Below are 25,646 nucleotides of genomic sequence, written 5' to 3'. Positions count from 1 at the left end.
TAACACAAGACAATAGCATGAACGTCAGTACTTAAGTACTTACCTAAGTAATCAATATTTAAGTTGATGGTGGCATTTAATGATGATCAGGCTACAGTGAACTGCTTTCTAAGGCCAAACCCATCAACTCTTGGATTCCTTGTCAAACTTTTGCTTGAAGCAGGGGGGAAATTGCCCCCGCCTTTTTATTTTAAGTTTTGCAACTCTTTGAACTACAAGTAAGCAAGCCTGCAGTCTGAGACTGAAATCTATTATTTGGGATATTATGAGTTCTTTAGGCTATGATGGAGTTTGATCATGCATAAATATGGCAGAAAATGAAATAAATTCTATAGGCTGATATAGGTTGAATAAGGAATATGTGGAACTCTCTTCCCCCAGATATAATAAACAGCGGTTCTGTCCAAGTCTGCATATTCACTGTAAACTGATTGTTTGTTTATTTTATCTTCTACTATGTTTTTAATTCTACTAAGCGTCCTTGGGTGTCTTGAAAGGTGGTTTTAAATAAACTGTATTAATATGGAAAACTTTGAGTTTCATCGTAAAAGGTCAGGTCTACCAAGCTGGTTTTGTTTATAGTAAATGATTAAATAAAAATAATAATTTAAGAAGAAAAAAAACAATGAAAGAAAGACGACATATTCATTTTTTTCTCGTATTCAATGATCCTTCCAAATAAGGGGCATATTACTTTTATCTTACCGTTATCTTAACATATGATCGCGTGATGAATAAATAGTAATAGTGAATAGTGAGTATATTTGTCATTACACAGATTATGCATTCAATGCCGAAAAAACTTATTAGGACTTAACATGTCTGAATTTTGACATAACGCCTTAATGGGAACATTAAAATAAGTATGTTTGCACTTTAAGGCATTTTAAGACAAGGTACTGCTATTTGGTCTTTTTTAAAAACGCTACGTTTATGAATTATTGACAGTTTTTGTTCTTTGCCGTAAAGCGGTGTTACCAGAACAGGCCAAACAGAACTTCTTAGATGAGATTCTGTGGTTTAAATATGGATCCTTTTTATTAGTATTAAACTCGCACTCAGTCATTCAAAAAAGAAAAGACAAATAAAGTCTGGGAGCCCAGGATCAATCCAGCTGCCATCAACACCTGCTAGGTGGGAGAGAAGTAAAGATGCTGCTGCTGATTCGGATCCGGATCCGCCCAGTCAGGCGTCACGGCACCGACAAGATGGCCGAGAGTACGGGACGAAAATGAGGGAGGAAACAAAAACACTGGTGACACTATCCTTGCTGTGGATGCCAGACCTGTAGAGCAGCGGGTGACGAGTTAGTGCAAAGATATAAGCTGGGTTGCTTAGAGTTTCTGTTCTGTGGGTGACATTTGCCGTATGCAGACGAATTGTAGTCCAAGCTGAGGGAACGTTTGGCAGGTCGTCTGCGTTGGCCAGGGAGCTAACCCGCTAATCATGTTAGCTAGCTGACGACACCGTTAGCTAGAGAATACGCTTTGAGAAAGTGACATCAGGTTAAATTTGAAATACACAGTCGTCGCTGCTACTTTATTACAGATATCATTTTTTCGCAAACGGTATTACTTCTACGAGTGAGAAAATTAATTTAACACACTAGTTAACACTTAGCCTTCTGGTTAGTAAGCTAACATTGCGGATTTCTTCAGAGTTAGCGTTAGCAAACGTTGGTTAGCGTGCTCAGCTGTTTTGGGTGTCTTAGGTTGTTCGGATACAGAAAAAGTGCATTAGTTCGTGTGCAGGAAGGACATTTTATTGTCCTGTTTGAGAGTAACCGGGGGTATTCTGAGCAGATCTGGGTAGCTAGGTGTGCTGCAGGAGCGCTGTGGGGCATTAACGGCACCACAGCCGGGACTGTAAACACAAGTGAAACCGATCAGACCTCAGCCCTGCACTACAGAACCAGTCAGCATCACCATGGCCCATTCTCCCGTTCAGGGTAACCTGCCGGGGATGCAGGTAAGTTAAATGTCTGTGGAGTCTGTCCGCAATACGTAGTCGAGATGACTGTCAGAACAGAATTTAAATCGTTTGCCTCCCTGCTGTGAGTTTGTACTCCCACTCGGCTCAGTGAAGTGAAGCGTTTAAGTACTCTGGTACATCGCGTCAATTCGGCTCATGCTCGAGGTAGAACATTCCATTATTAGTGAACTGGGCAGAATAAATCGGAGGTACATATTCTCTAAAAGCTACCAAAACACATAGACTTGCGTGTGCCGAGGGTAAGTTAATTAACCTTTCTGCTCCATGTGTTTTCATTGTTAGTATCACTGACAACAAGTCTACTATTTAATGACACATATTTTGAATTGCAAGAGGTAAAATTCGGATATTTCAGTCATGACTTGAAGGAAATATTGAGCTCTCACGTGCCGTTGTGCAGAGACGTGCAAGCTGGAACTTTGTTCCTGCATCTCACGTATCCTTACTGCGCCTGTAGAGCTTGTGTTGGGCAGATGACTAGAGCCGATAACTGTTCCTAATGTAAACTGCCTCACGCACCAGATTATGCTGTTTTTGCAGGCTTGTTAGTAAACACAAGATGCATATCAGAAGTAGAGAAGCTTTTGGGATTAGCCAACGGCTACCTCAGTTAATACATAGTAACTCATACTGAAAGTATACAAAGGTTAGGTTTATGTTATATGAGTCTGCACAACACTAAAGCACGCTAAATCATCGTTGTTGCCTGCCAGTCCACAATTTGGAGAAATTGTAACACATTTTACTCGCAGAGTCAATGGTTTTTTCCTTGGAAAATTGGATTTAAAGGCACCCTTTGACAGAAGGGTTCCTCCTTGTATAAACCAGTGGCTTCATTTTTTAGTAATCTCAAAATGGACACATTGACCCTGCCTTTGCTCAGAGAGGTCAAAAAAAGAAGTTGTTTTTGTTGGTGCCTAGTCCTGTGTTTCCCACATAACAGCCTCTTGAGAATTCAGTAATTTTAGTTCACTTCCTGTGGTGTTAAAGGTTTTTTCATACCCCACTCAGATACACTCAGTGTTACTATCCACCGGCCCCACCGATACAGTTTTCAGTGAATTCACTAAGCACACTTTCAGTTTTTCCATCATAAGCACTCCAGAGTGTTAAGCTTTTCTGTGTGACTGCTCAAACGATTTAAAATCAGGCAAAAGCAGTTACTCAGTGTTAAACAGGCAGCATGTAAAACTTGTCAAAGGAAATAAGACGTACAAGAGCTGTGTATGATATCACAAAAATACCTGTACAAATTTTTACATGAGATAAATATGTCATATGGTGATATCATTAATATAGTAATGCTATGCGTTTACATTCCCTACTGTGGTCTTGTCTGAGAACCATGTGTCAGTCTCTGACAGCGGGTTAGTACCTAAAAAGGAGCTACTTAAACTGTCTCTAACAAAGCACAGCACTTTGTAAAATATGTAAGAACAGTGTTACCACAAAAGCTGGAAATGACAAATGTGTTTCACCACGTGAGGCAGAAACAGTGTTAAGTGCGACCAGGCTATGAAGGAGGAGATGCTAGCAGGACTTTAAGTATTTAAGATACAACATTCTAGATAGAAAGTATTTTTAAAGTATTACAAAAATTTTCTTGTATCATGAGCTATATCACACCCTCTACCACCTACACATACAACTGCTTGAGCTGGCAACATGGCAACCCATGTCAAGAAGCTCCCAATGCACATTTTTTGTGCTGATGTTGAACTTACTGAGTCAGCAGAGTGTTAGTAACTAAGCCTCAGCACTTGGCGACCCTGCTGTGCAATATTACATGCTCTGTCACTTTGTCAATCCGTTGCTGTGGTTCCTAAAGGCTTACATCTTTTAATATTAGCTCTTAGAAATTTCTTCGTGCCTAGATATTTCACTGTAACTAATGTGTTAATCACACTCAAATTCATTGAGCTCTTTAGAACAGCCCATTCTCTCACAACCGTTTGTAAAGGCAGGCTGCTTGGCTAGGTGCTTGATTTGTATACACCCGTGCATATGTGACTGAAAACATTTGAATTCAGAATGGTGTGGCCCAATACTTTTGTCTGTATAGTGTATGTATCTGTATGCTTATATACTGTATATGATATATGAGTAATGACATGAATGTATGATTCATGTTAAGTAGCCCTGATCTCCAAGTCCCCTTGAAAGCCTCATACGGGTTGATTGACTTAATCTTAGATGTTTTTACTGCAGTCAGACTTAAGTCCTCAGCGTATTAAGATTTTTAATGTGTGTTTATACATGCTGCCTCAGGCCTAGAGAGTCCAAAGCAGAGCTACAACGTTTCATTTACTAATAATCATGAGAACAGTAACTCAGCCTTTTTGAAAGTTTAATTTGGTCATTGTTTTTCTCTTCTATATGTTTTTTTTTTTTGGGGGGGGGGGGGGGGGGGGGTCTTTTGTTTGTTTGCTTGTTTTGTTTCAAAAAAATTAATGAAGAAAATGATGAGCGCACAGTAAACCCCAAAGGGGTAGCTCGACTAAAATGTTGCCTTCCGTTTACATTTTGGGTTTTTGTTTTTTGTTTGTTTGTTTGTTTGTTTGTTTTTAATGCTTTCTTAACCTGCATGCTGTCCAATTTTTACACTTTTCCCTTTCATTCTCCTGTGTCTTTCTTTTTGTGTACACAAACAAAAGGTGTTGCAATGAGTGAATTAATGTGTCCTGTAAGAATGGCACCCTGCTGGTGTTTCCTGTTTGTTCCCCAAGGCTGATTTCTTTTTAAACATTCCTTTCTTTTATGTTTTTTTGTTTGTTTGTTTTGTGTTTTGCTTTTTCAATCCATCTTCCCTTTCCGCCTTTGTTTTGTTTCCCCTGCCTGTCAAACATCAGAATGCTAGAGTGGACCCAGAGGAGCTGTTCACCAAGCTTGAGCGCATTGGCAAGGGTTCATTTGGTGAGGTATTCAAAGGCATCGACAACCGTACACAGAAGGTCGTGGCGATCAAGATCATAGATCTAGAGGAAGCAGAGGACGAGATCGAAGACATCCAGCAAGAGATCACTGTGCTGAGCCAGTGCGACAGCCCCTTTATCACCAAGTACTATGGCTCATACCTGAAGGTGATGTTTGTTTCTCACACAAAAGCAAGGTTGCAATCAGCAGCATACTTTCAGGTTCATACGTATTTATAAACATTTGGTCTAATTTTGGCTCTTTACACCACCGCAGTGGATTTGACATCAAACAGTCAAGATCTGATTTAATTGTAGACTTAGCTTTAGTATTCTGTTTTCAGAGAATCAAAGATGACTGTGCATGCTGGCAAAACATTTAATATTTGTATACAATTATGGTAAGAAGTGTACATATGCTTGTCACAGGCATAAATGTCATGATATTTTGTGGGGGGGTTTATTTCTTTTTGTGGGTTTTGCCAGGGTGGAATGATTATACAACATACAGCTTTAATGTGCACAAGTCAAATCTAAATCCATTTTGGATTTTCTCATCACTTGGCGTCAAAACTGTACATGGAGGTTTATACTTACACTCTCTTTAATCATTTAATTCAGTGATTTAAAACCAGTTTAATTAATGGTCCTGAAGGTTTTATAGTGTATTTTAACTTGATATGGTCAAGGCCTGTTGACGTCTTGTTAGTGAAAATGATTGACTACTGGTAATTTGTCTTTGCCAGCATCAAAAGGATTTGTTTGACAACACTCATTAGATTGACCAGTTCTTATAAGAAAAAATGTCTTGAAAAATTCAAGGAACTCTGTGAGGATCTTAAGAAGGATAATTGTAGATTTACACAAGTTGGGAGGTCTCTTGGAGCCATTTCTAAACAACTGCAGATTCAGAAACCATCAGCTGAAACTACACAAGTACAAGTTATTCAGATGTTTTCACCAGTTTGATCTTGAGGAATACTCAAAAAGTCAGCTCCAGATGAGAGGAAATTGGTTAGCATGTTCAGGGATGACATAAAGACCAAGTCTGTTAAGAAAACTCCTGGAACACCAGCCTCACTGCCCACAGTGAAGCGAGTTTGACACCGCCATGGTCTGAGAGGTTGCAGATCAAGAAAAAAGGCCCTGCTCCAAAATCGACATCTTTTGGTTTGACTGAAATTTAGTCGTCCACATGGACAAACAATTACCTTCCGGAGATATGTTTTTTGTGTTCGTCTCAGACAAGAAAAAGATTGAGCTGCTTGTCTACAATGAAAAGAGGTATAATTAGAGGAGTTGAGATGAGGCTTTCAAACCTAAAGCCTCTGTACCAGCTGTCAAGCATGGTAACAGTACCATCGTGCTAAGGCTGTTTTGCTGCCAGTTCTGCTGGTACATCGCATAAGATGGATTAAATAATGAAGCATGAAGACATCAAAGCTTTTCTGCGAAAGCATCTAATTGAGGTGCAGCTTGCTAAGAGACATTTAACCAAATATTAGCAGGGTATAGCACCAGTTATTAAAAGTGGTTTTAAATGATTTTAAGAGAGTGTATATACCGTTGAGCCTTCATGTGTACTTTTGACCCTGCTTTGGTCGTCTTGTTTCTTTTAAAGCCATTAAATCTGTATGCTGTACAATCAGTCCAGCCTGGGAAAAGAACGATACAAACAAATCATTAAAAGCCCCAAATTACAGCGATATTTATTCCCGTGCTTGGTGTCAGAGGTGTGGACTCGAGTCATTAATTTTATGACTTTAGACTTGACTTGAAAAAATGTTCTAAGACTTGTGACTTGACTTGGACTTTTACACCAATGACCTGGGACTTGAATTGGACTTGAACCGGTTTACTTGAAGAGACTTGATATTTCACCCCAAATATAAAATGTAACACGCATATTATATAGAAAGTGTGCACCATTAATTCAATTCATTTATTCAAACCACACTCCGTACGTATATGTGCGTGAGCTGTAGCACAGCCAATCAAATTAACCAGATTTTTTTTTTTTTTAAAGAAAAAAAAACCCTCGAAAATGCTGCAAGGAGTTATTTTTTTCAGGTACATAAACTATGAAGTAGTCAACAAAAAACCGAAATGCAATATGCAAAACATCCAAGCAGAGAATCACAGACAGAGATGGAACAACTTCCAACTTTGTCCAACAGTTGAAGTTGCATAAAGAACAGTAGGTGGTCCTTCTCTTTTGCTATGATGAGATAGCTGACTTCATCTAACTAGCAAATGTTGTCCAGGCTCCATTGGTGATACAGTTTTTTTTAATGTGTATGATATTTTTGTCATGCGATTTTAAAGCCGGCCCTACAAGTGCATCCAAGAATAACATGCAGCTTATCTCAGAACTGTCGTTGAAAATTATTATTGGAGCTAAGTTTAATTGAGCTGCATTTTAAAGAGATGCAATTTCACAATTTGTGTATATTTTCTAAGTTCACTATTTTGTCATGTGTTGAGAAAAACACAGATTTAAAAATCACATGGTCTAATATTCACATTTAGCATATAACTGCAACATGCTTTTTTTTTTTTTAAGACTCGAAAGGACTTTACTCGGACTTTTACACCAGTGACTTGAGACTCGACTCTGACTTGCCTGACATTACTTGAGACTTGACTTGTGACTTGAGGATAAAGACTTGAGACTTACTTGAGACTTGCAAAACAATGACTTGGTCCCACATAAGCATTTGACCACCATTATTACTGGAATGAGAATTCTGGAATCTGGAACACATGAGATGCTCTGCCAGGCCTTTACTGAGGTCGACTTTAGTTACTTCTTACATGTGTGTCTGTGCAACTTAAGTACCTGATTACATGTATTCCAAGTTACTCCTGCATTAACACAAGATGTTTAGTCGAACTTGACATTGAGCAAATTTGATGAGATATACAATGAACTTCCTTCTGCTGCCCACGTTTCCAACAAATAATCCAAAATTTAATGGGGATTAGCCTAAAAATGACTCAAGACACCCACCAGAGATGTGTTTTTAGTTGCATTTGTATGTGTGCGCATGACAACGGGGATTCTAAGGCTACATCAACACGTACTCAGGTATTTTTGAAAACGCAGATTTTTCTATGCGTTTGCACCTTTCGTCCACATGTAAACTGCGTTTTCGGTCACTGAAAACTGAGATTTTTAAAAACTCCTGCCAGCGTGGATATTTTCTAAAACTCAATTTTTGCATTTACGTGTGGACGAGGAAAACAGAGAAAACACAGCGTCAAAGGTGTGCGCCTTTTTTCACGTCACACTGTGTGCCACGTTATTGTTTTGGTGAAATTAATTTATACATTGGCGGACTTTAGACAAAATACTGTTACTGTTAATTTTACTCACTGCAGTGTTTAAATGCTTACATATACACACACAGTTACTGTTCCTCCATACATAGGACTCAGTTCTATGCACCATCTTTGTTTACTCTTTCCCACCCAGGCTTCTAGACTTCTGATTGGCCAACATTTCTACACGGTTAGGAATATATCACCATGGCATGTTCCTAGCAGTGTTTTCCTTCTTTTTTGCGTTTACGTGTGGACGGGATTTTTTTCTCTGTTCTCAAAAATACCCGTATGTGTGGACGTGGCCTAAGTATCACATTATGGTCCGAATCTAAATATCACTGCAAACTAGCTGAAGCTATAAATGCAGTGGTGTGTTCTCTGGATCCTGTAACATACTTGTCACTATGCAAAAAGTAAACTAAACTTAAAAAAGCAACTGTATATCTTTCACCCACAAATATGCCAAAGTACTCAATGTCTTCTCTTTTCATTCTTCCTGTTTACCATTCCAGGACACAAAGCTATGGATCATTATGGAATATTTAGGTGGCGGTTCAGCATTAGATTTGGTAAGTGGTTCTCTCAACCCAGTACAATAGTTGTCAAAAGAAAACCTCTGACACTCTTTCCTTTATATAGTATTGACAGTGTTTGTTCACATCTCAAGCCCAATGTGTATATGGGTCAAAATGTTGTATGTTGTCCATAGAAAATTTCTGTAAATTTGTGTTAATGAGACTGAACAACATTTTATCAGCGCTTCGAGCTTAGAAGCAGTAAAATGAGTCTGTCCTTTTTACAGGAACTGCTGGGATTGATGGCACACTACATAATTCAAAATGTACATCTACTGAAACAACATTGTATTGCAATAGTAGTAAACAACACAAGTGTCACTATCACTGTTTATCACTGTACACAAAACCTGTATTGTCTTCACTTTTAGGACCATTTGGTATCCCCCAGGTCACACTGACTGAGGATGTATTTGGGGTTTTAAAACCTAGTCTGACATAGAACTATTAACAGTTATTGTCTTCATCTCAGTTTCAAACAGTAGAGAAAACATGTATGTTTACTGATTGCAATTAGTCTCTGTTCGAATACAATTAACAAATATGAACTCTAAAGTCCTCTGACAGCTAAAACTTTTGGTCATGTTGAGGGTGAAAGACTTCCCTGTGCTCAGATTATAATAATGTAACCTTAATTGTGTGTTTGTATCTGTGACATGTCTGTATAGACACGTCAACCTGACCCAAGACCATGTAAAGGATATAAATGTACTGGCTATAGTAGTATGTGTGCTCAGTCGTTATTTCTGGTTTTTACATGTTTCTCACAGAAAATGAGCAGTCATCTCCGTGAAGACAACTCTGCTGAAACCCACAGCTCATAGTTTTTGTTTGCTTGTTTGGTTTTTTTTCCAAAGATGGAGCCTGGAGCTCTGGATGAGACCCAGATCGCCACGATCCTAAGAGAGATCCTCAAGGGCCTGGAGTACCTGCACTCTGAGAAAAAGATCCACAGGGATATCAAAGGTAGCCAACTGACTTTGAGTGCTATAATTAGAGGACACATGTTTCAGCTGTTTAGGCTTCAGGGAGTGAACACAAATATCATGGTTTTGACACCCACTTAGTTTCTTTCATTATGATGTTGTTCACTTGAGATGAACATTGCAGCAGTTCTCTGAAAGCTATCTGACCGTTCCCTCTTTATTATAGAAATTGGTGATGTAGATAAATGGCATTAAGAGAATTGTCTGAAACAGTAGCAAGGCTGGATCACATCAGCTATCTTTCTTGTTCCTTTTGCAGCTGCCAATGTTCTGCTGTCTGAGCAAGGAGAAGTAAAGTTGGCTGATTTTGGTGTTGCCGGGCAGCTCACAGACACCCAGATCAAACGCAACACTTTTGTGGGCACCCCCTTTTGGATGGCCCCTGAGGTCATCAAACAGTCGGCCTATGATTCCAAGGTGAGTTCAGAGCCAGTTACATAGTGTACACAGCTACGTTGACTTACATTCCTCTGCCAATCTTTCAGGCTACACTCTGCTGGAAATGTAAACTTCAAAGTTTTCACGATGCTAAAATGACACAAAAAAGAAAACTGTGAATAACTTGTACATAGAGCTGTCTAAAAGCTTTCCTCGACAGCAATTGAAAACATGGTCAGTATAAATCCATTACATATATTTTTTAACAGACGCTATGAAAGACCGGTGACAATGAAAATAGCATCTTTACCAGTCATGTGGTTGTAATAGTGTTAGAGTTATGTCCGCTTAGGCTGATGCACACAGCGTAGGAAGAGCAGCCTGCAGCAGCACATGTGCTTTCAGCTGCTTTCAAAGTGACAGCTACCATGTCGAACTGGTGCCCACTTCATTGAGATTGTGCTGCATTTCATGTCCACTTTCTGCAGCAGATGAACAGTATCTGAAAGTCATCTCCTTAAGAAATGGAATAACAGTCCTGCAAACTGGTCCTTCGTTTCATCCATTAACTGTTTGTGGAAATGGGTGTTAAGTAATTAATTATTATTGTTGTTGGTGACTGCTCTGTGCATTTCTTAAAAGGATGGTAAATGCCACATAGAACAGGAGTAACTTTCTGAAGTGGGCACTGGCTCCCTATGAGCAGCAGAGGAAAGATGTGAGTTACCAGAGTGACTTGTGACCAAAAGGACATCAGTAATGGTTCGTCCAGCCGGCACATATAAACTCGCAAGAAGAGTCTTGGTTGTCTGTAATTAGTCTTTTAGTGGATAACAAAGTACATGTGTGGCCTTAAAATGAACTTTTTTTAGTTGTTATTTTCTTTTTTCTTTTTTTTCGCTTTTTTTTTTCGCTTTTTTCTTCTTTTTTTTTTCTTTGTACCATATAGGTCATTGTTATCCTTAATGAGAAACTTGTTTTACATGGAAATGCTTCCATCAGCATCTGCATCATTTTAAAATCATTTGGTACATTTGGGTTAAATCTTAGCCTGGTGCGACTCTGTGAAGCACTGTGGTCGACTATCCACTGAGCTTTAACCTCCTAAGACCCGAACTCTTCCATAGCATGCATTTTTTATTTCTCTTTGCTATTTGGGCTGATTGGGACCTGATGATGGTAAAATTGAAGAATTGTCTTTTTTTTTTTTAAAACCAGATTTTTGTTTCTTTTTTTTTTTTCCTCGCCTGTCCCATTTGGTTCTTTAGCCATCAGAATTGTTGTCTGAAGACCAACAAGGATACCCAATGGATTTACTTTGCCAAATGGATCATCGTGGCATTGCCGTATTGGTCCATTTGGTCGATCTTTGTTTTTATTATTTATTATATTTTATTTTCAGATGTTACAGACGGGACAGACATGAGTGAGAGATAGGAAAGGGAGAAAGAAAGAGGAAGGAAAGGAAAAACAGAAGGGGAGAGGGACAGTGAGAAAGGGGGGGAGAAAAAAAATAAAAATCTCCTGGATCACCTGTTGAGAGAAGAATAGAAAACAAGCAAAAAAAGACAAAAAAAAACAAAGCAACATACTAAACACAACACCATCGCATTAATCTAGCTAAGTGTAAACAGCAGTAAATACTAAATATTCAATGTTGTTGTGCAGCACGCAGGACAGATGTGCTTCGAAGTAGCAGCCAAGAAAGGTGTAATTTGGGTCTACGAGCAGTGAACACCCGTGTGCATACCTGTGTGGATCAGCGCGCTTGTATTCCAAAGGTTTCTCCATGTAACGATCTGCTAGGGAGTGTGGGGGGGCCACAGCCCCGTCCTCCAGGGTGTGAAGCAGGTATGGAGGAGATCAAAACTCCAGACATCCAGAGGCCCCCAGAACACAAGAAACCATGGAAGACCAACAGAGGGGCAGCCGCGCCACTGTTCCAGTAAGAGCTGAGGAGAGTCCCAGATGAGGGTTCACTCAGCAGCCGCGGAGCAGAAGCCAGGGGGAGTTGCAGTGACGCGCCCGTGAGCTCCGCCGGCCGCCAGCTGTGCCTGAGTGACCGAGCCCCAGGCCGAGAGGCCGGGGGCACCCCACCCCCGAAGGGGCCCGAGCGAGCCCCAGGCTCCAGGCCCCGATAAGCGGCCGCCAAGGAGTGAGCCGGTGTGTACCTGGACGCCCACCCCCAGACACAAAGAACCACCAACGCACCGACACCTGAGGGAGTCCGCCACCGGCAGGGGAAGTGGTGGTAGGTGGAGATAGGCCTCCAAACCTTGGAGGGCCTGAGGTGTCCCCAGAGAGGTGGCGTCTGATACCCAGCCTGACATATAGACACAGACATACAGGCACACACAGACACAAACATCCATTCCCCCCCTCATGCTCTCATATGCACTCACTCCACACTCAACCAACGTGGAGACAGACATAAAGAGACGCTGTACACACGATCACACTCCCCAAGCGTACTCTACAAACCGGGTCTAGGTACCCTTGCCCCTGGAGGGGGGAACTGCACCCAGATTTAGTTGTTATTTTCACTACTTGACCACAAATGATCTTTTTCTTTATCTAGCTTTGTGGAATTTAGTTATTTTTAGTTGTTTTTAGCTTCTTTGTCACAAAGTAAAGGATGTCCACAGCTCCACAGTCATCGGTCAGTCACTCCAAGGTATAACGAGAACTCTTACATTTAGTTTATCTTATATTTATCTTCTGTGTGTTCCAGGCTGATATCTGGTCTCTGGGCATCACTGCTATTGAGTTGGCAAAGGGTGAGCCGCCCCATTCAGATCTCCATCCAATGAAGGTTTTATTCCTCATCCCAAAGAACAATCCGCCCACACTGGAGGGCAACTACAGTAAACCACTCAAGGAATTTGTCGAGGCCTGCCTCAACAAAGAGCCCAGTTTTGTAAGTAATATTAAGTTTTGTTTTGCTGTCTGTACAGAGTTTTCAGACTGCATCACATGCTCATCTCAAAGCTTTGTTTTTACAGAGACCAACTGCCAAAGAGCTGCTGAAGCATAAGCTGATCGTCCGTCATGCGAAGAAGACGTCCTACCTGACCGAACTGGTGGACAAGTACAAAAGGTGGAAGGCAGAGCAGTCTAGAACCACAGAATCCAGTTCCGACGAGTCCGACTCGTAAGTCCAAAATGTCTTTAACTGTGAAGTGAATTTTCATTAACGAAAAAATGCATTCATCTCTGTGCTGCTTTGTTCTGATGAGCTGGAAGCACTTAACATGCATGACTTTATCACTCATCCTGATAAATGTCCAAAATCCTCTTTAATATCTGTCCAATCAGAGAGCAGGATGGCCAAGCCTCAGGTGGGAACGACTTTGGTAGTGATGATTGGATCTTCACCATCCGAGAGAAGGACCCCAAGAAGCTGCAGAATGGGGATGGCCAGTCAGGAACAACAGATCAGGTCAGCCATGAATGGATTTTTGTTTAGTTTTTAAAATTTTTTAATTTGACACTTTATCCATCTGGCTCCTTAGCCAGCTCCATTTTCCTACTTTGACGTAGTGTATCTGCAGCTTATGCGCACTTTACTGTGATAAAAAGTTGTGATGTTATTTGGGGAAATTGAGAATTTTTTGTTTTTTAATCCCCTGTAAGTGCACTTCTTTATTTTCTTTTAACACAGAAAAAAGACATTCCAAAGAGGCCTTATTCACAGAGCCTGGCCACTGTTATCTCTCCTGCATTATCTGAGGTAAGCAGCTTCATGTGGACGATCAGCTGAGTAGTTGTTCTCCTCCACAGCCATCACTTCTCACTTGGTCTGACTCGTGTAGCTGTGGTGGATTTCTGCAAACTATAGACGAGACTTGTTTTTCACACTGAATATTTTGGGAACTGTAATTTGTGTGTGACTCATTCTTTCGCTCACATAGTTTTTGGTGTTGTCCAAATGAACTTTGCTGCGTTTCCATGGTTTTCAAGCAGGGCTTCCATTGAGTAATTTCCCTTTGTCTGTTTCACTCATCTAAACATTCAAATTAATTGACTAAACTCAATCAAACAAGCAGTTTTATTTTGTTTTTACATTTTGAGTGACTGCGTTTTCAGAACATACGTGGTATATAAAGATAAACAACATGTCACCACTTCTTCCTGTTGTGCAAAATTAATGCTCAACCGTTTCTAGCTCCTTAGATGTGTAGTTTTGTATTGTGTCTTTGTGTCATTAGATTAACAAAGTGTGTGGCTCCTTCCCTGTGTTCTACCTCCCAGCTGAAGGCACGACAGGAACAGGTGAACGGGAACCCCTTGGTCCTGGATGAGCTGAAAGAGGCTATCCTGCTGGCTGAGGAGGCCTACCCTGGCATCTCTGATTCATTGGTTGCTCACATGGTGCACAGGCTCCAGAGGTAACAGCTTCCCTCAGATTTAGTGCTCAGAAGTCAGTAACTATACAAAGCAGAAGATGCCATTAATCTGTTTTATACTTGTCTCTTCTTTCTTCCAGTTTCTCCACAAGCAAGACATCCACTTCCTCCACTTAGTGATTGGTTCTGTCCCAGCCCTGCTCTCCCAAGCCCCTACCCCCCCATCCAACACCGCAGCCAGATCAGAGGGTTCAAAGTCAGGGGTGATGTCATTCAATACCAGCTGACCACATGTGACCTCTTTGTGTAGGGCGGGGTGCTAACCTGGCCTATAAAAATGACTGAACTCCAAATCAGAGGAAAAGAAGGAACCTCTGGAGAGCTTCTTTTATTCAGTAATAAGGAGAAGTTAAGGGAGCAGCAAGACCTGCTGGAAAGGCTTTGATGGGACAAACTCAGTCAGAGTGATGTCAGCGATGCTGGGCTCTGTGTACAGGAGACTTCTCCAGCCTCACACAGCAGAGTCCACAAGGAGCCAAAAAAATCTCCCCAAAATCCACAACAAGACTTCAGCCGCCCTACCCCTCCCCCACTCCCAAAGTAGGAATCATATCCTCCCCAAACCTCTGAAAGCATGCTTGATGAACCTGCAGGGTTATTATCTTAGTGTGCAAGCTGTGTGTGCGTGCGTGCGCGTGTACCTGTGACTGCGTGTTCATGTGTTCTCTCACGCAAGTAAGACTCCCTGCTTAGGCAAATTGCAGCATTCATAAGGAAACCTCAGGTAAAGTGCTTTAAGTGGAATTTGTCCTCCAATGGCGCGGGGGGTGGGGGGCCATGCTGTACATGAATACAAGTTGTCATTGCGGGAATTGAATCACTGTGTACAAAATGGTCATGCGCATTTTGTAGATACTGATAATGTTTAAAAGCAGATATTTAAAGTTACTCCAACAGTAAGAACAGAAAATGCCTTGCCTTTACAGATACACACAAATCTGTGTTCTGGCATTACATCAGTTTTCTTTGACTTATCAGTGAATGAGATTCATCAGTGTTTTGGGGTTTTTGGGGGTTTTTTTCCAAAGTGACTTGGTTTCAATCTCACATTTCAATCACCTGCTGAATCAAACTAACTTTGTTACTAAGCTGACTTTGTTTAGTGGCAGAAGAATTTCCTTTGTTTCTTTAGTCAGGAGGAAAACTGCTACCTGTACTTACGTTTAGACAATTAAAGTCAGTTTTGAAATTTTGTAGGTCAAGATGAAGTTAGGACAATTACAAAGAGGAACCTTTAGGGGTGATCGAATGCTGATATGTGAAGTATTATTATTCCTCGGCTTGTAATTTCTCCTTAGCAGTGTTTAGAAACTCAACGTGGAGATGAGGAAAAAATGGCAAGGCCCCAAGAAGGCAATCAATCCACACAAAACTTTGCTCATGGCCAAATTAAACTATTGATCAGCACAAGCCAAGCTGCAGAATCCAATGCCATCTTTATTATCCTCACACATTTCTGTTCTCACCTCCACACCGTGCTATAGAAGTGCCATGTCTTCTTTTATGCTTTCACCAGATCTTTGTAGTATGATTTGCACCTTTTTTTTTTTTCTAGTTTTCAGATCAGTTTTTTTGCACTTTGAAAGTGTGTCAAGTATTTAAAGAAACCTGTAAAAAAAACAAAAATTTGCTAATAGCCATGTTTTACTATATATGTTTACTTAAGAGTTCCAGAATTTACTACTGTGCTAATGCAGCAATAATGTTGGTGAGTTGCATCAAGACGCACTTGTCAACACAGGGACTGAAAGAAATTAAGAAATATGTGATATTTTTATAACTGCAAAGAGTTAAGTATGGAAATATGGAATGCTTTATGGATATCAGCACCTGCCTCTGGCAACAACAAAAAAAAATCTGTAACTTACAGAAAAACATATGCTACGAAAATAACAAAATGTGTACATTTGGTCTCCTTTATCATAGCTGACAGTTTATAATACTGTATATAATCTTTGCTTGTGTCATTTGAGAATCCCCAAGTTAAATTTAAGCTCCTTATAAGCTTTCAAAGTGACATGAGAAATAAAGATCTAATCTAACTGAGAACATAATGGCCACATTTACTTTTCAGGAGTTGTGTTTGTAGACTGGAAACTCCTTCAACACCATTCAGGAATTTAGTTACTCCACTTCCCCTACCATTGTGCCACATTCACAAGTGTTTCTAAAGGACGCTAAAGCAATTCCCCAGCATGGTAAAGTATACATTTGCTTGTTGTTTGTTTTTAGGTAGGAAAGAAAAAGTCCTGTTCTTATTCAAAATTCCCAGAACACAGAAGGGGAGCTTCTGGCAGTTTAGGATAGTAACTACCTCAAAGTCACAGTGACTGGAGCACATTGGTCGACAGCTACAGTGAAAGATAATTAAAACTGCAGTAGAGACACTACACAACATGAACCTGTTAATACAACATGAACCTGTTAATGCAACAATAGGTTTGTTCTTGATCACCAGATCTGGCAAGTGCATCTACTAGGAGGCTGAGGCAGTATTTTATTTACTGACATTAAATGTCAGTGAGACCAGAGAAATGGCAAACTGAGCTATATTTACTACAGTCAGTGTCCTCTTTTTAAAGCTAAATAATTAGCACCAAGTAATTACCCAGATATGATATAAACCATTTCTAATATATAGTTCATGAGTATGATTTATTGTAATCACAATAACGTGTATGTTTTTTTTGTGGTAAGTACTTTGGGCAAGAATGGTGAATACTACCTTCTTGCACTGAAAGACAAATCCACCCAGTCATCAAACTAGCTGCAATCATTTGTATTTGAAGGCATATTCAGTTACAGAATTGTAAGAACGTAGACACTGATTTTAAATGATGTCATTGCATATGTGGAAGAAACCACCGCTGACATAGATGTTTAGTGTCAGAGCATTGGAGCATTGAATAGCCATAACATGACAGTGTTCTTCAAGCCCAAAATTAATTCAGACTTTCAATAACGAAGATTTCTTACTGAGGAAGCTGTGTGTAGTGCCAGATTATCTCCTGTTAATATCGTTTATGTATAAAATACCAACAGCATATTACAATACATACATCACTGCACTTTGAAATAAATACAAATATTGGGATGATTTCTTTGTAATTATGCATGTGTAAAAACATGAAAGACAAAATTAGTTGAAGATAATAAAGCTCAGTGCAAAAGAAATCATGTCAAATTTACAACAGTTCAACTATAGATGACAAACCTATGAATGGTTTTTAATTATATGAGCTGATATGTGGATAATCAGCTTCTGTGCTATTCAGTGCCATTTCACTCGGGTCACTCTAGCTGCTATGTCCATGTCCAACTGTGAGCTGATTTCTCTGACAAATTGACCAAAATGGCACAGGCACTCTGAGACATGAAAGACAAAATCCAGCAGAAGAAAGGGGAAAGCCATAGTGAGGGAGTTGCTTTAGATCTTTGTCTGTTTGGTGCACTCGTCATCAGAGCTGGAATCAGAACTCCTCCTGTCCTCTTTGTGGCTCTCAGCTGAGCCTTTCCTGGGCATGTTGAAGTTTTTCCTCTTCTCCTTCTCTTCAGGTTCCATTTCATCAAACTGGGCCTCTATCTTGGTTGGGTCAGTGTAAGTGTAAAAATAGGCCATGATGGCAAAGATGATACACACCAACACCAGCAAGGAGGCGAAGAGAATGTACTCGGCCCACTGGTGAAGAGAAACACAAAAAAGTGTTCATTTGGAGCTTGGTATAAAGGGTGAGAGACTGCATCACCAGTCATAGGTTGTTCTGAAATTCTTCACTGCACTTCTGGTGTACCTTATTGAACTCAACCTGTGTTGTTCTTGTCCATGAAACGCAAGTACAGCAACTTACAGACATTTATATCACTTAAAATAAACCTGCCCAAAGTCAGTGAGCACAGTATGCATATGCATCCACTCACCTGATCATTTAGCGTTGCAGCCTCAGCAACAATAAGCACAATGATGTTACCTACGGCAACGGTTAACAGCCAGCCAGCCTGCAGCACAGACTTCATGTTGCTGGGTGCCTGGATAGCAAAAAGCAGTATCCCAAATTATAAGTAACATCAAGAATGACATCATCAGTCCTCAGGTTACATGTTGCATTCTCTAGGCAGCTGGCACAGACCTTATTATCAAATGAGAAAAGTTAAGGAGAGCACCCTCTACCTGTGAGTAGGAGAACTCGAGGCCTGTCACAGAGAAGACGACCTCTCCTGTAGTCATGAGGAAATACTGAATGATCTGCCAGGCCATGTGCACAGAGTTAGGCTTCATGTCCATCACTGCCTTGATGTTCTCTGAGCACTGGAGCATACAGAGAGGTATGCATGTCTTAGCTGCTTCCAACAAACACTGAAACCATGATGTGACTCAGGGTGGATTTACATGTTACCATTTCTCCAAATGTGAAAGTGGATGGGATGATCAATGTATAAGAGCTGCCAAAGCCCAGCTCCTGAGTGTAGACGCAGCTTTCTCTATTATCCTTGATCATGAACTCAGCTCTGCCATATTAAAGAAAACCACCAGTCAAAACAGTATAGTATAGTATAACCATATAGAACTTTCATATGAATGAGAACTCAGTCTTACTTTCCATGTGAAACACTGAGATATTCTGACATGTTGCTGGTAAAGTTGAACACCTTGTCACGCACGGTTACATTCAAATCTGAGCCAAAACCATTGAGAACTCTGCGGAAGGACAGTTCAAAAACAGAAAAGATCCAATTATAAACAAAAGAATTTAATACCAAGGCCTAACTCATCATACACGATAAAACAGTGGGAATGAAAACTCTGTTTTAACAGGAAGAAACCTCCGGCAGTAATGTAAAATGTATGAGTAACTTTAAAAAAACAAAAAGAACAAAACACTTGCCTTATAGCATTTTCACCCTTTTCTGGCTTTGAAGTCATGTCATCGAACTGGAGAAAAAGAATATTTTAGCATCTCACATGCACTGTATCGTTTTCATCTCAGCTGTCTCAACGTACATGTAAGTTTTTACAAATATGTTATTCTTCCATCAACAAAATGCTTCATTCCTCCATGCTTTTACCTTGAAAGTCTACATGTTAAGTAAAGGCTGCAAGAGTTTTAATCTGAAAAATCTTTAGGAATTATACCAAGGAGATTGGAGAGAAAAAAGGCCAAGTTCATGCTCCCAATATTAAGAATTTTACAGTAAAAATTTCCCAGCTTTGCTTCAGGGTTGGCCAGGTGTTTTTACCTTTTCAAACCCAAGCTTGGATCCCTGAATGATAGCAATGGTATTCCGAGTGCCATTAGCCAAATTGATGGTATTTTGTTGCCCAGACTCCAGAACCAGTGTAAACTGGTTATGAAAGGTCAGATAATCCTCATTAGCCTGTAGGAGAAAACAATTGCCAATATCAGAAAATTTTTCAAACTTGCATCTGACCAAAGTGTCTGGGAATAGTTTCTTGTGTTGGCTAGTATACCCCAAAACCTTTCAAGGAAATCGTTTTGTTATCAGCTTGAATCTGTAGATCCCTGTTAACCATGTTGATGAACTTCACTTGGCTTTCAGTACTTGATGGGAAGTCAGGCAGGGTTTTCTAAAAGAACAATGGAATTTTGCATCATACGATGCATGTTTAATAAGTTGCCAAAAGTGTGCTTGGGGGGTTTTTTTTGTGTTACACTCACATCAATCTGTATCTGGAGCAGGGCAGCAGCCACAAACGCGAGAGCAGCTAGGAACATCCCCACTGTTATCCTCCTTAAAGGACTGCAGAACACACACACACACACACACACACACACACACTTGAAATCCTCTTTATATCACTATCCTATATTCAGCCACATGGAACAGTGTTTACAGGATGTCATTTTATAGGAGGCATTTACTTTATTCTATTTGTCTTTTTGAAGGCTTAAAGTAATTGCTTATTTAAAGATTTCTACAGTTTGAACACATTTTATAATTTGGTGATGTAATTTGTTTACAGTCATGTAATCTTCTACAGACCGTTTATGCAACTAATTAAACATTAGTTGTTTTTGTTAGTTTGCTTTGTTTTCTTTTATTACAAAAAAATAAATTATAATTAAATAAAGATAACAAGCTACGATGTAGTACATTAATTAGTTGCTATGTGAACCAATTATTTAAAAGGTTACTGTAAAGAAATAAAGACCCTAAAATATATACATTAACAAAAAATATTAATTGTGCTAATTCATCAAACAACTATTTTCTTACACAGTATAACAATATACATTAACAGAAATTATGAGATGACTAATGGATAGTAAATATGAATTTTGTTTTCATTCTTGAATGTAAAATGGTATCGATTCAACAAAATGAAGACGGAACAAAACACTCACGTGAAGTTAAAGCACTTGGCAATCAGAGGGTAGATCAAAGTGTCCATGACTGGCACCAGAATCAGGATCAAGATAGGATTGACAGTCTGGTGGGAAGAGAGTGATGCTTAAGCCATGTTCACACACACAGTGTGGTTTTGAGCATCGCTTTATATCACAATCATGCATTCAGGACATTATGCTAAACCAGCACCATCATCTAAACCACTGGCTGATTCTGACAGGGATTTGTTGACAATCCCAGACTCTCCCAATGCTGTCAGCTCTTCATGCATGAAAAATACTTAATTTAATCAGGTCAGATGTAATCAAGCCCAGTATCTCACCTGCATCTGATCAGGCTGGATTGTAATCGCTCCCTATTGGGAAAAGAAGAGAAACAGTCTCATTAATATCATCCATTTCTGTGGTTTGAGGTCACAAGGTGTTATACCTGTATTTAACTGGTTTTTTTTGCATCAAAACATTAAAACATAACACTTGCAAAGTTGCCGTTCATTGTGGTCGCCTGGAAGGTCCATCTTGAACCCTGTGAAACAAACACAGTTGTCATTTTTTTTCCTGTCACCGGATTTTGCTTCAATCTTTCATTTCAGTTTTACAGCCATCTCAAGGCCATATACCGTATTTTTCAGACCATAAGGCGCACTGTCGATTTTTGAGAAAATTAAAGGGTTTTAAGTCTGCCTTATAGTTCGGAAAATACGGTAAATGTGGGATTTACCTATATTATAAGGTAAAAGTAACTCTTTCACTCAAGACAGTATGTTCCTAACACTGGATTCAGGTGCTAGTTATTCATAGTCTCACGTATGCACACATACCTGCTGGTCAAAGAGAGCCCAGAACATAGGCAGAGGGATGTAGAGGAACAGCACCTTCAATGCCATCTTCACCTGAGCAATCAGGAGTTTCTATGCCAAAAATAAGAAAATGATAAGAAATCTATGGCCATGCTGTTTGTATTTGCATGTGCCTGTGCTCCACTTACATCATATTTCTCCTCAGCCCAGTCCATCCAGTGGTCTCTCTTGGGATACTGAGAAGAACGATGCCTGAAACGGTTTTTGACGGCAAACTACAAACAGCAGAAAGACAATTGCAAAATAATTACTCTAACTGTACAGCAGGAGATTCAAATGGGATTCACTTTTAAGCTAGAAAGACACTGGAACCACCTACCCCGATGCACTTGCAAACTTTCACAATGATGTTGCCCTGCGGGGGGTTCCTAATGTACATGGGACTTCCAACAATGAACACAACTGCAAACACACACACGACACATACAGGAGTTACAAAAGTAACAGGAAATTATAAATGACAATATTGTTTCACCAGTTATCTCTTTATGGTGCAACTTTCTTAGAAAACACAGTTTATGGTGACTACTAGGTTTTTTTTAGCGGCTTGGTTAGAATTTCTGTAACAAGCACTCAACTACTTAGCTACAATTTGTCAACACTTAATGAAGGATACGTCATCGAAAAGAAGCATTAATTTGCTTATTACAGCAAACAAGAATTTTTTATAATAAAATCCTTACTCAGAGCTACCACCATGAGCGCAGCAGGGACACCGAAGGCCAGCGGATAGCACTCTTGCTGGATGTGAATACCACATGTCTGAGCTGAAGATGTAAGAACACAAAAATCAGTTTGTGACCCAGTGGTATATTTTATTTTCTGTGATCAGTTTGAGTGTTGTGGCTCTACCTCTGAGAATGGGAGTAATCAGAGTGGAGATGAGACTTCCAGCATTAATGGACAGGTAAAAGATAGAGAAAAAGGTGCTTCTCTGTTTCTCCTGTGGGGCACAGCATTATATTGCACACTTATTTCCTTAGATAATTTAGCCATGTCATTAACATTATGGATTAATCTTTGTCCCTGGCCTTGAAGGGTGTAATAAAATTACAGGGGCACTTGTGCTTGCGATCAAGTAGTTAATAAAAAGCTAGCAGGAACAAAAAAACAGATAAACAAAGTGCTGACCGAGTACAGCTGATAACTTTGATAACTGTGTAGCTTTAACTGCTGTGTGAAAAGGGCAGTCAGTGTATGTTGTCATGTATATATTTGGTGTGTGTATAATTACATGTAAAAGTACATCTCTTTGTTGCTGCATTAATTTGTGTGTGGTTTTGGTTGTCGTGTTGTTTTATAATAACATATATGGTCACAGATGTCGAGACTGAGATTCACGTCAAGGTGGCTATGTCCATCTTTTATATACAGTCTGTAATGAATGTGTAAAACTCTTGGACTCTTTGAAAAAAGAGGTGTTTCTGGCGAGTTCCACTCTCTGCAGTAACACATATGCTTGAGCACCGTCTGACCTGATGATCTTCAAACTGGTCCCCTCCAAAAGCAGCCACACAGGGTTTGATGCCTCCTGTTCCCAAGGCAATAAGGAAGAGACCCAGCATGGACAAAGCTCTGGGGGCAAAACAAAGTACAGACAGATGTTCATTTGTCTGACAGTGTGGATCCAGTGCATTTCTATTATGCCAGTCAACTTTGGGTGTGTTTAGCTCACACATGTAAGGTCATGTTGTCAGGGGTGCCATCCTTGTTAGTATCTGTGATGTCCTGGATAGCACTTATAGCCATGACGACCTGTCCCACTGTATAAACAATGGACAGGTAGACAATCGTCCTACACAGAGGAAAGAGGACAAGGGATGTGTGAGGCACTGAGCAGATGTACAGCATGTACAGATAAAGGTAAGATAGACAAGGATCAAAACTCCAAGGTTAAACACTTTAACCATTTAAACTGAGTCTTCATGCAAATACTGAAACTGAATACAAGCAAATTATAGGTTGGGGTCTTTTCATGTATTGATTTGATTTTATTGAGAAGCTCACTTGAACTTCCCGAGCCATGAGTCTGCCACAATAGCTCCCAGGATGGGCGTTAGGTAGCAAAGAGCCACAAATGTGTGGTAGATGGTGGTGGCAAAGTCTTCATCCCACTTAAGGAAGTACTTGAAGTACAACACCAGCACGGCTGCAGACAGCAAGAAGAGAGGAAGGCAGGGGGGCACAAAGGAAAAAGTTTATTGAGTTGAAGCTTACTCTATATTCTAAAAATTCATTAAGTAAAAAAAATAATAATAAAGTAACTATAAGTGTCAAAAATCTAGTGGAAAGTTATACATGCACAGTAGCATAAAAACATCCTTAAACAGCATACAGTAAATACTTGATTAAATCAACTTTCAGGTGAAGAAAAATAACATCAGAACCCAATGAAGCCACTTACCTCGCATCCCATAATAGGAAAATCGCTCACAGAACTCATTAACTACGATGAAAAAGATGCTCAGTGGGTAGCCGAAGATTGTGGCCTGTTAAAGGGGAAAGGAGAAGGTCTGCAGCGTTTAATCTTCACGGATATTGCAAGATCAAAGCACTGTGTATTGTCAGTACAAAAGATGAACTGCGGTGCAACTTGAACTTACACTTCTTTTCTTGGGCTTCTTTATCTTTTCAACTGCAGAAAGAAGTTAACATAAGTCCCATATAACTTATATACTTATGGAAACAAAGTAGAAACCGAATAATCTGTGTGTGTCAGGAAATATTTCTTAAAAAAAAAAAAAAGAAATCCCGCTCACATAGCTCTATACTCCAGATTGAGACTCACCTGCCATGGCTGCTGTGCTCTGTGTCGACCTTAGGTCCCAAATTCTCTGACTGAATCTTTGAACAAAAGACAGAGAGAGAGGCTAGTGACTCCTGTCTAGATCCTCGACACTAAGACTAAGTCAACATGACCAGGTCCTTATGTAACCTCCTATCAACGATTCTGCGACGCCCACTGATGCTAGACTGTGAAACCAAGTACCATCTCCCAATTTGCCCTTCTCAGCATCATTGTTATCACAAGTGACTGTGTCAACCCCTAATTATCTGATGACTCAAAGAACTCAGGTGCAATAAGACGCACGGTTAGAACAGCTGATAACAGGGACAATACTGTACAGTGTTTTTCCTTTTTGCTTTCAGGTTCCATTATCACTACTAGTTCTTAGAAACTGCACATTCGGGCATTGCATTCTCGTAAAACCTCATTAGCCCTGTTTAGCTTCACATCAATCAACCACAACATTAAAACAGGCAGGTAAAGTGAATACAGGTGGAGCAAATAACAAGCGATTGTGTCATTATGATGCAGTGACCTGCTGGGAAAGCGTCGTCCAGGCATTCACCCAGCTACACATTTTTGCAGACCAAAGACAACCTGTCAATGTCTGATTGATAATGTGTACAGGTTTTCATCACGATTTCTAAACTGGTGATGGTGTTTGCCACCTAGAGAGGAAATACAGTTGAAAGGTTTCAATCTGCAACAGGTAGACTCTTTGAAGACTCCTTTTTCCTGGGATGGACAGGATTAGAAATGAATAAGAGGCACAGCTTAGGTTTGGAGGATTTGGAGATGAATGAAAGAGCTGCAGAGGACAGATAGTGGTATATCAGGAGATGGATGTTGCAGACTAAGCTGCCAAGAGGAAAAGAAGAAAATCAAAGAGAAAGTTAATAGATACAGTAGAAGAGGGCATGTAGCTTGGTTTGATGTACTGTACAAGAGGATAGAGTAAGATGGAGGCCCAAAAACTGCTGTGGCAGTCCTACACGTTACGTCACCGGGTTAGTTGCAGGTCATAGCTTTAAATTAGTTTATGTTAGCTAACTAGAGACTG

General features: G+C 40.0%; 2 protein-coding genes across 2 annotated transcripts in view; one reads left to right on the top strand and one right to left on the bottom strand.

The window, feature by feature from the left end:
• The first annotated feature begins 1,022 nt into the window (after positions 1–1,022).
• On the top strand, positions 1,023–16,622 carry stk24b (serine/threonine kinase 24b (STE20 homolog, yeast)). Its single transcript, XM_026158209.2, has 11 exons — positions 1,023–1,968; positions 4,842–5,072; positions 8,741–8,797; positions 9,661–9,769; positions 10,049–10,206; positions 12,899–13,084; positions 13,170–13,318; positions 13,483–13,606; positions 13,829–13,897; positions 14,419–14,555; positions 14,654–16,622. Exons 1-11 carry the CDS (start codon positions 1,927–1,929, stop codon positions 14,688–14,690), a joined length of 1,299 nt encoding a protein of 432 aa, XP_026013994.1. The 5' UTR covers positions 1,023–1,926; the 3' UTR covers positions 14,691–16,622.
• Positions 16,339–25,646, bottom strand: part of slc15a1b (solute carrier family 15 member 1b) — a 10,424-nt gene continuing 1,116 nt past the window's right edge. Inside the window, exons 1-24 of the mRNA XM_026158208.2 lie at positions 25,122–25,646; positions 24,587–24,642; positions 24,402–24,433; positions 24,203–24,287; positions 23,806–23,947; positions 23,474–23,593; positions 23,274–23,373; positions 22,651–22,741; positions 22,482–22,565; positions 22,118–22,200; positions 21,927–22,013; positions 21,760–21,849; positions 21,420–21,464; positions 21,262–21,294; positions 20,936–21,021; positions 20,249–20,330; positions 20,041–20,157; positions 19,809–19,946; positions 19,457–19,503; positions 19,168–19,269; positions 18,968–19,079; positions 18,742–18,879; positions 18,492–18,599; positions 16,339–18,252 (exon numbers count right to left, since the gene is read on the bottom strand). The exon at positions 25,122–25,646 is cut by the window's right edge and continues 1,116 nt beyond it. Coding sequence (XP_026013993.2) covers positions 18,001–18,252; positions 18,492–18,599; positions 18,742–18,879; positions 18,968–19,079; positions 19,168–19,269; positions 19,457–19,503; positions 19,809–19,946; positions 20,041–20,157; positions 20,249–20,330; positions 20,936–21,021; positions 21,262–21,294; positions 21,420–21,464; positions 21,760–21,849; positions 21,927–22,013; positions 22,118–22,200; positions 22,482–22,565; positions 22,651–22,741; positions 23,274–23,373; positions 23,474–23,593; positions 23,806–23,947; positions 24,203–24,287; positions 24,402–24,433; positions 24,587–24,642; positions 25,122–25,147 — 2,256 coding nt within the window. The 5' untranslated portion in view covers positions 25,148–25,646 and the 3' untranslated portion in view covers positions 16,339–18,000. The remainder of the gene's footprint in view (positions 18,253–18,491; positions 18,600–18,741; positions 18,880–18,967; positions 19,080–19,167; positions 19,270–19,456; positions 19,504–19,808; positions 19,947–20,040; positions 20,158–20,248; positions 20,331–20,935; positions 21,022–21,261; positions 21,295–21,419; positions 21,465–21,759; positions 21,850–21,926; positions 22,014–22,117; positions 22,201–22,481; positions 22,566–22,650; positions 22,742–23,273; positions 23,374–23,473; positions 23,594–23,805; positions 23,948–24,202; positions 24,288–24,401; positions 24,434–24,586; positions 24,643–25,121) is intronic.

This window comes from Astatotilapia calliptera, chromosome 23 (assembly GCF_964374335.1).
Source record: "Astatotilapia calliptera chromosome 23, fAstCal68.1, whole genome shotgun sequence".
Taxonomy (NCBI): Eukaryota; Metazoa; Chordata; class Actinopteri; order Cichliformes; family Cichlidae; genus Astatotilapia; species Astatotilapia calliptera.
The sequence above is the reverse complement of the archived record's forward strand: the minus strand, read 5'-3'. Positions and strand labels throughout refer to the sequence as shown.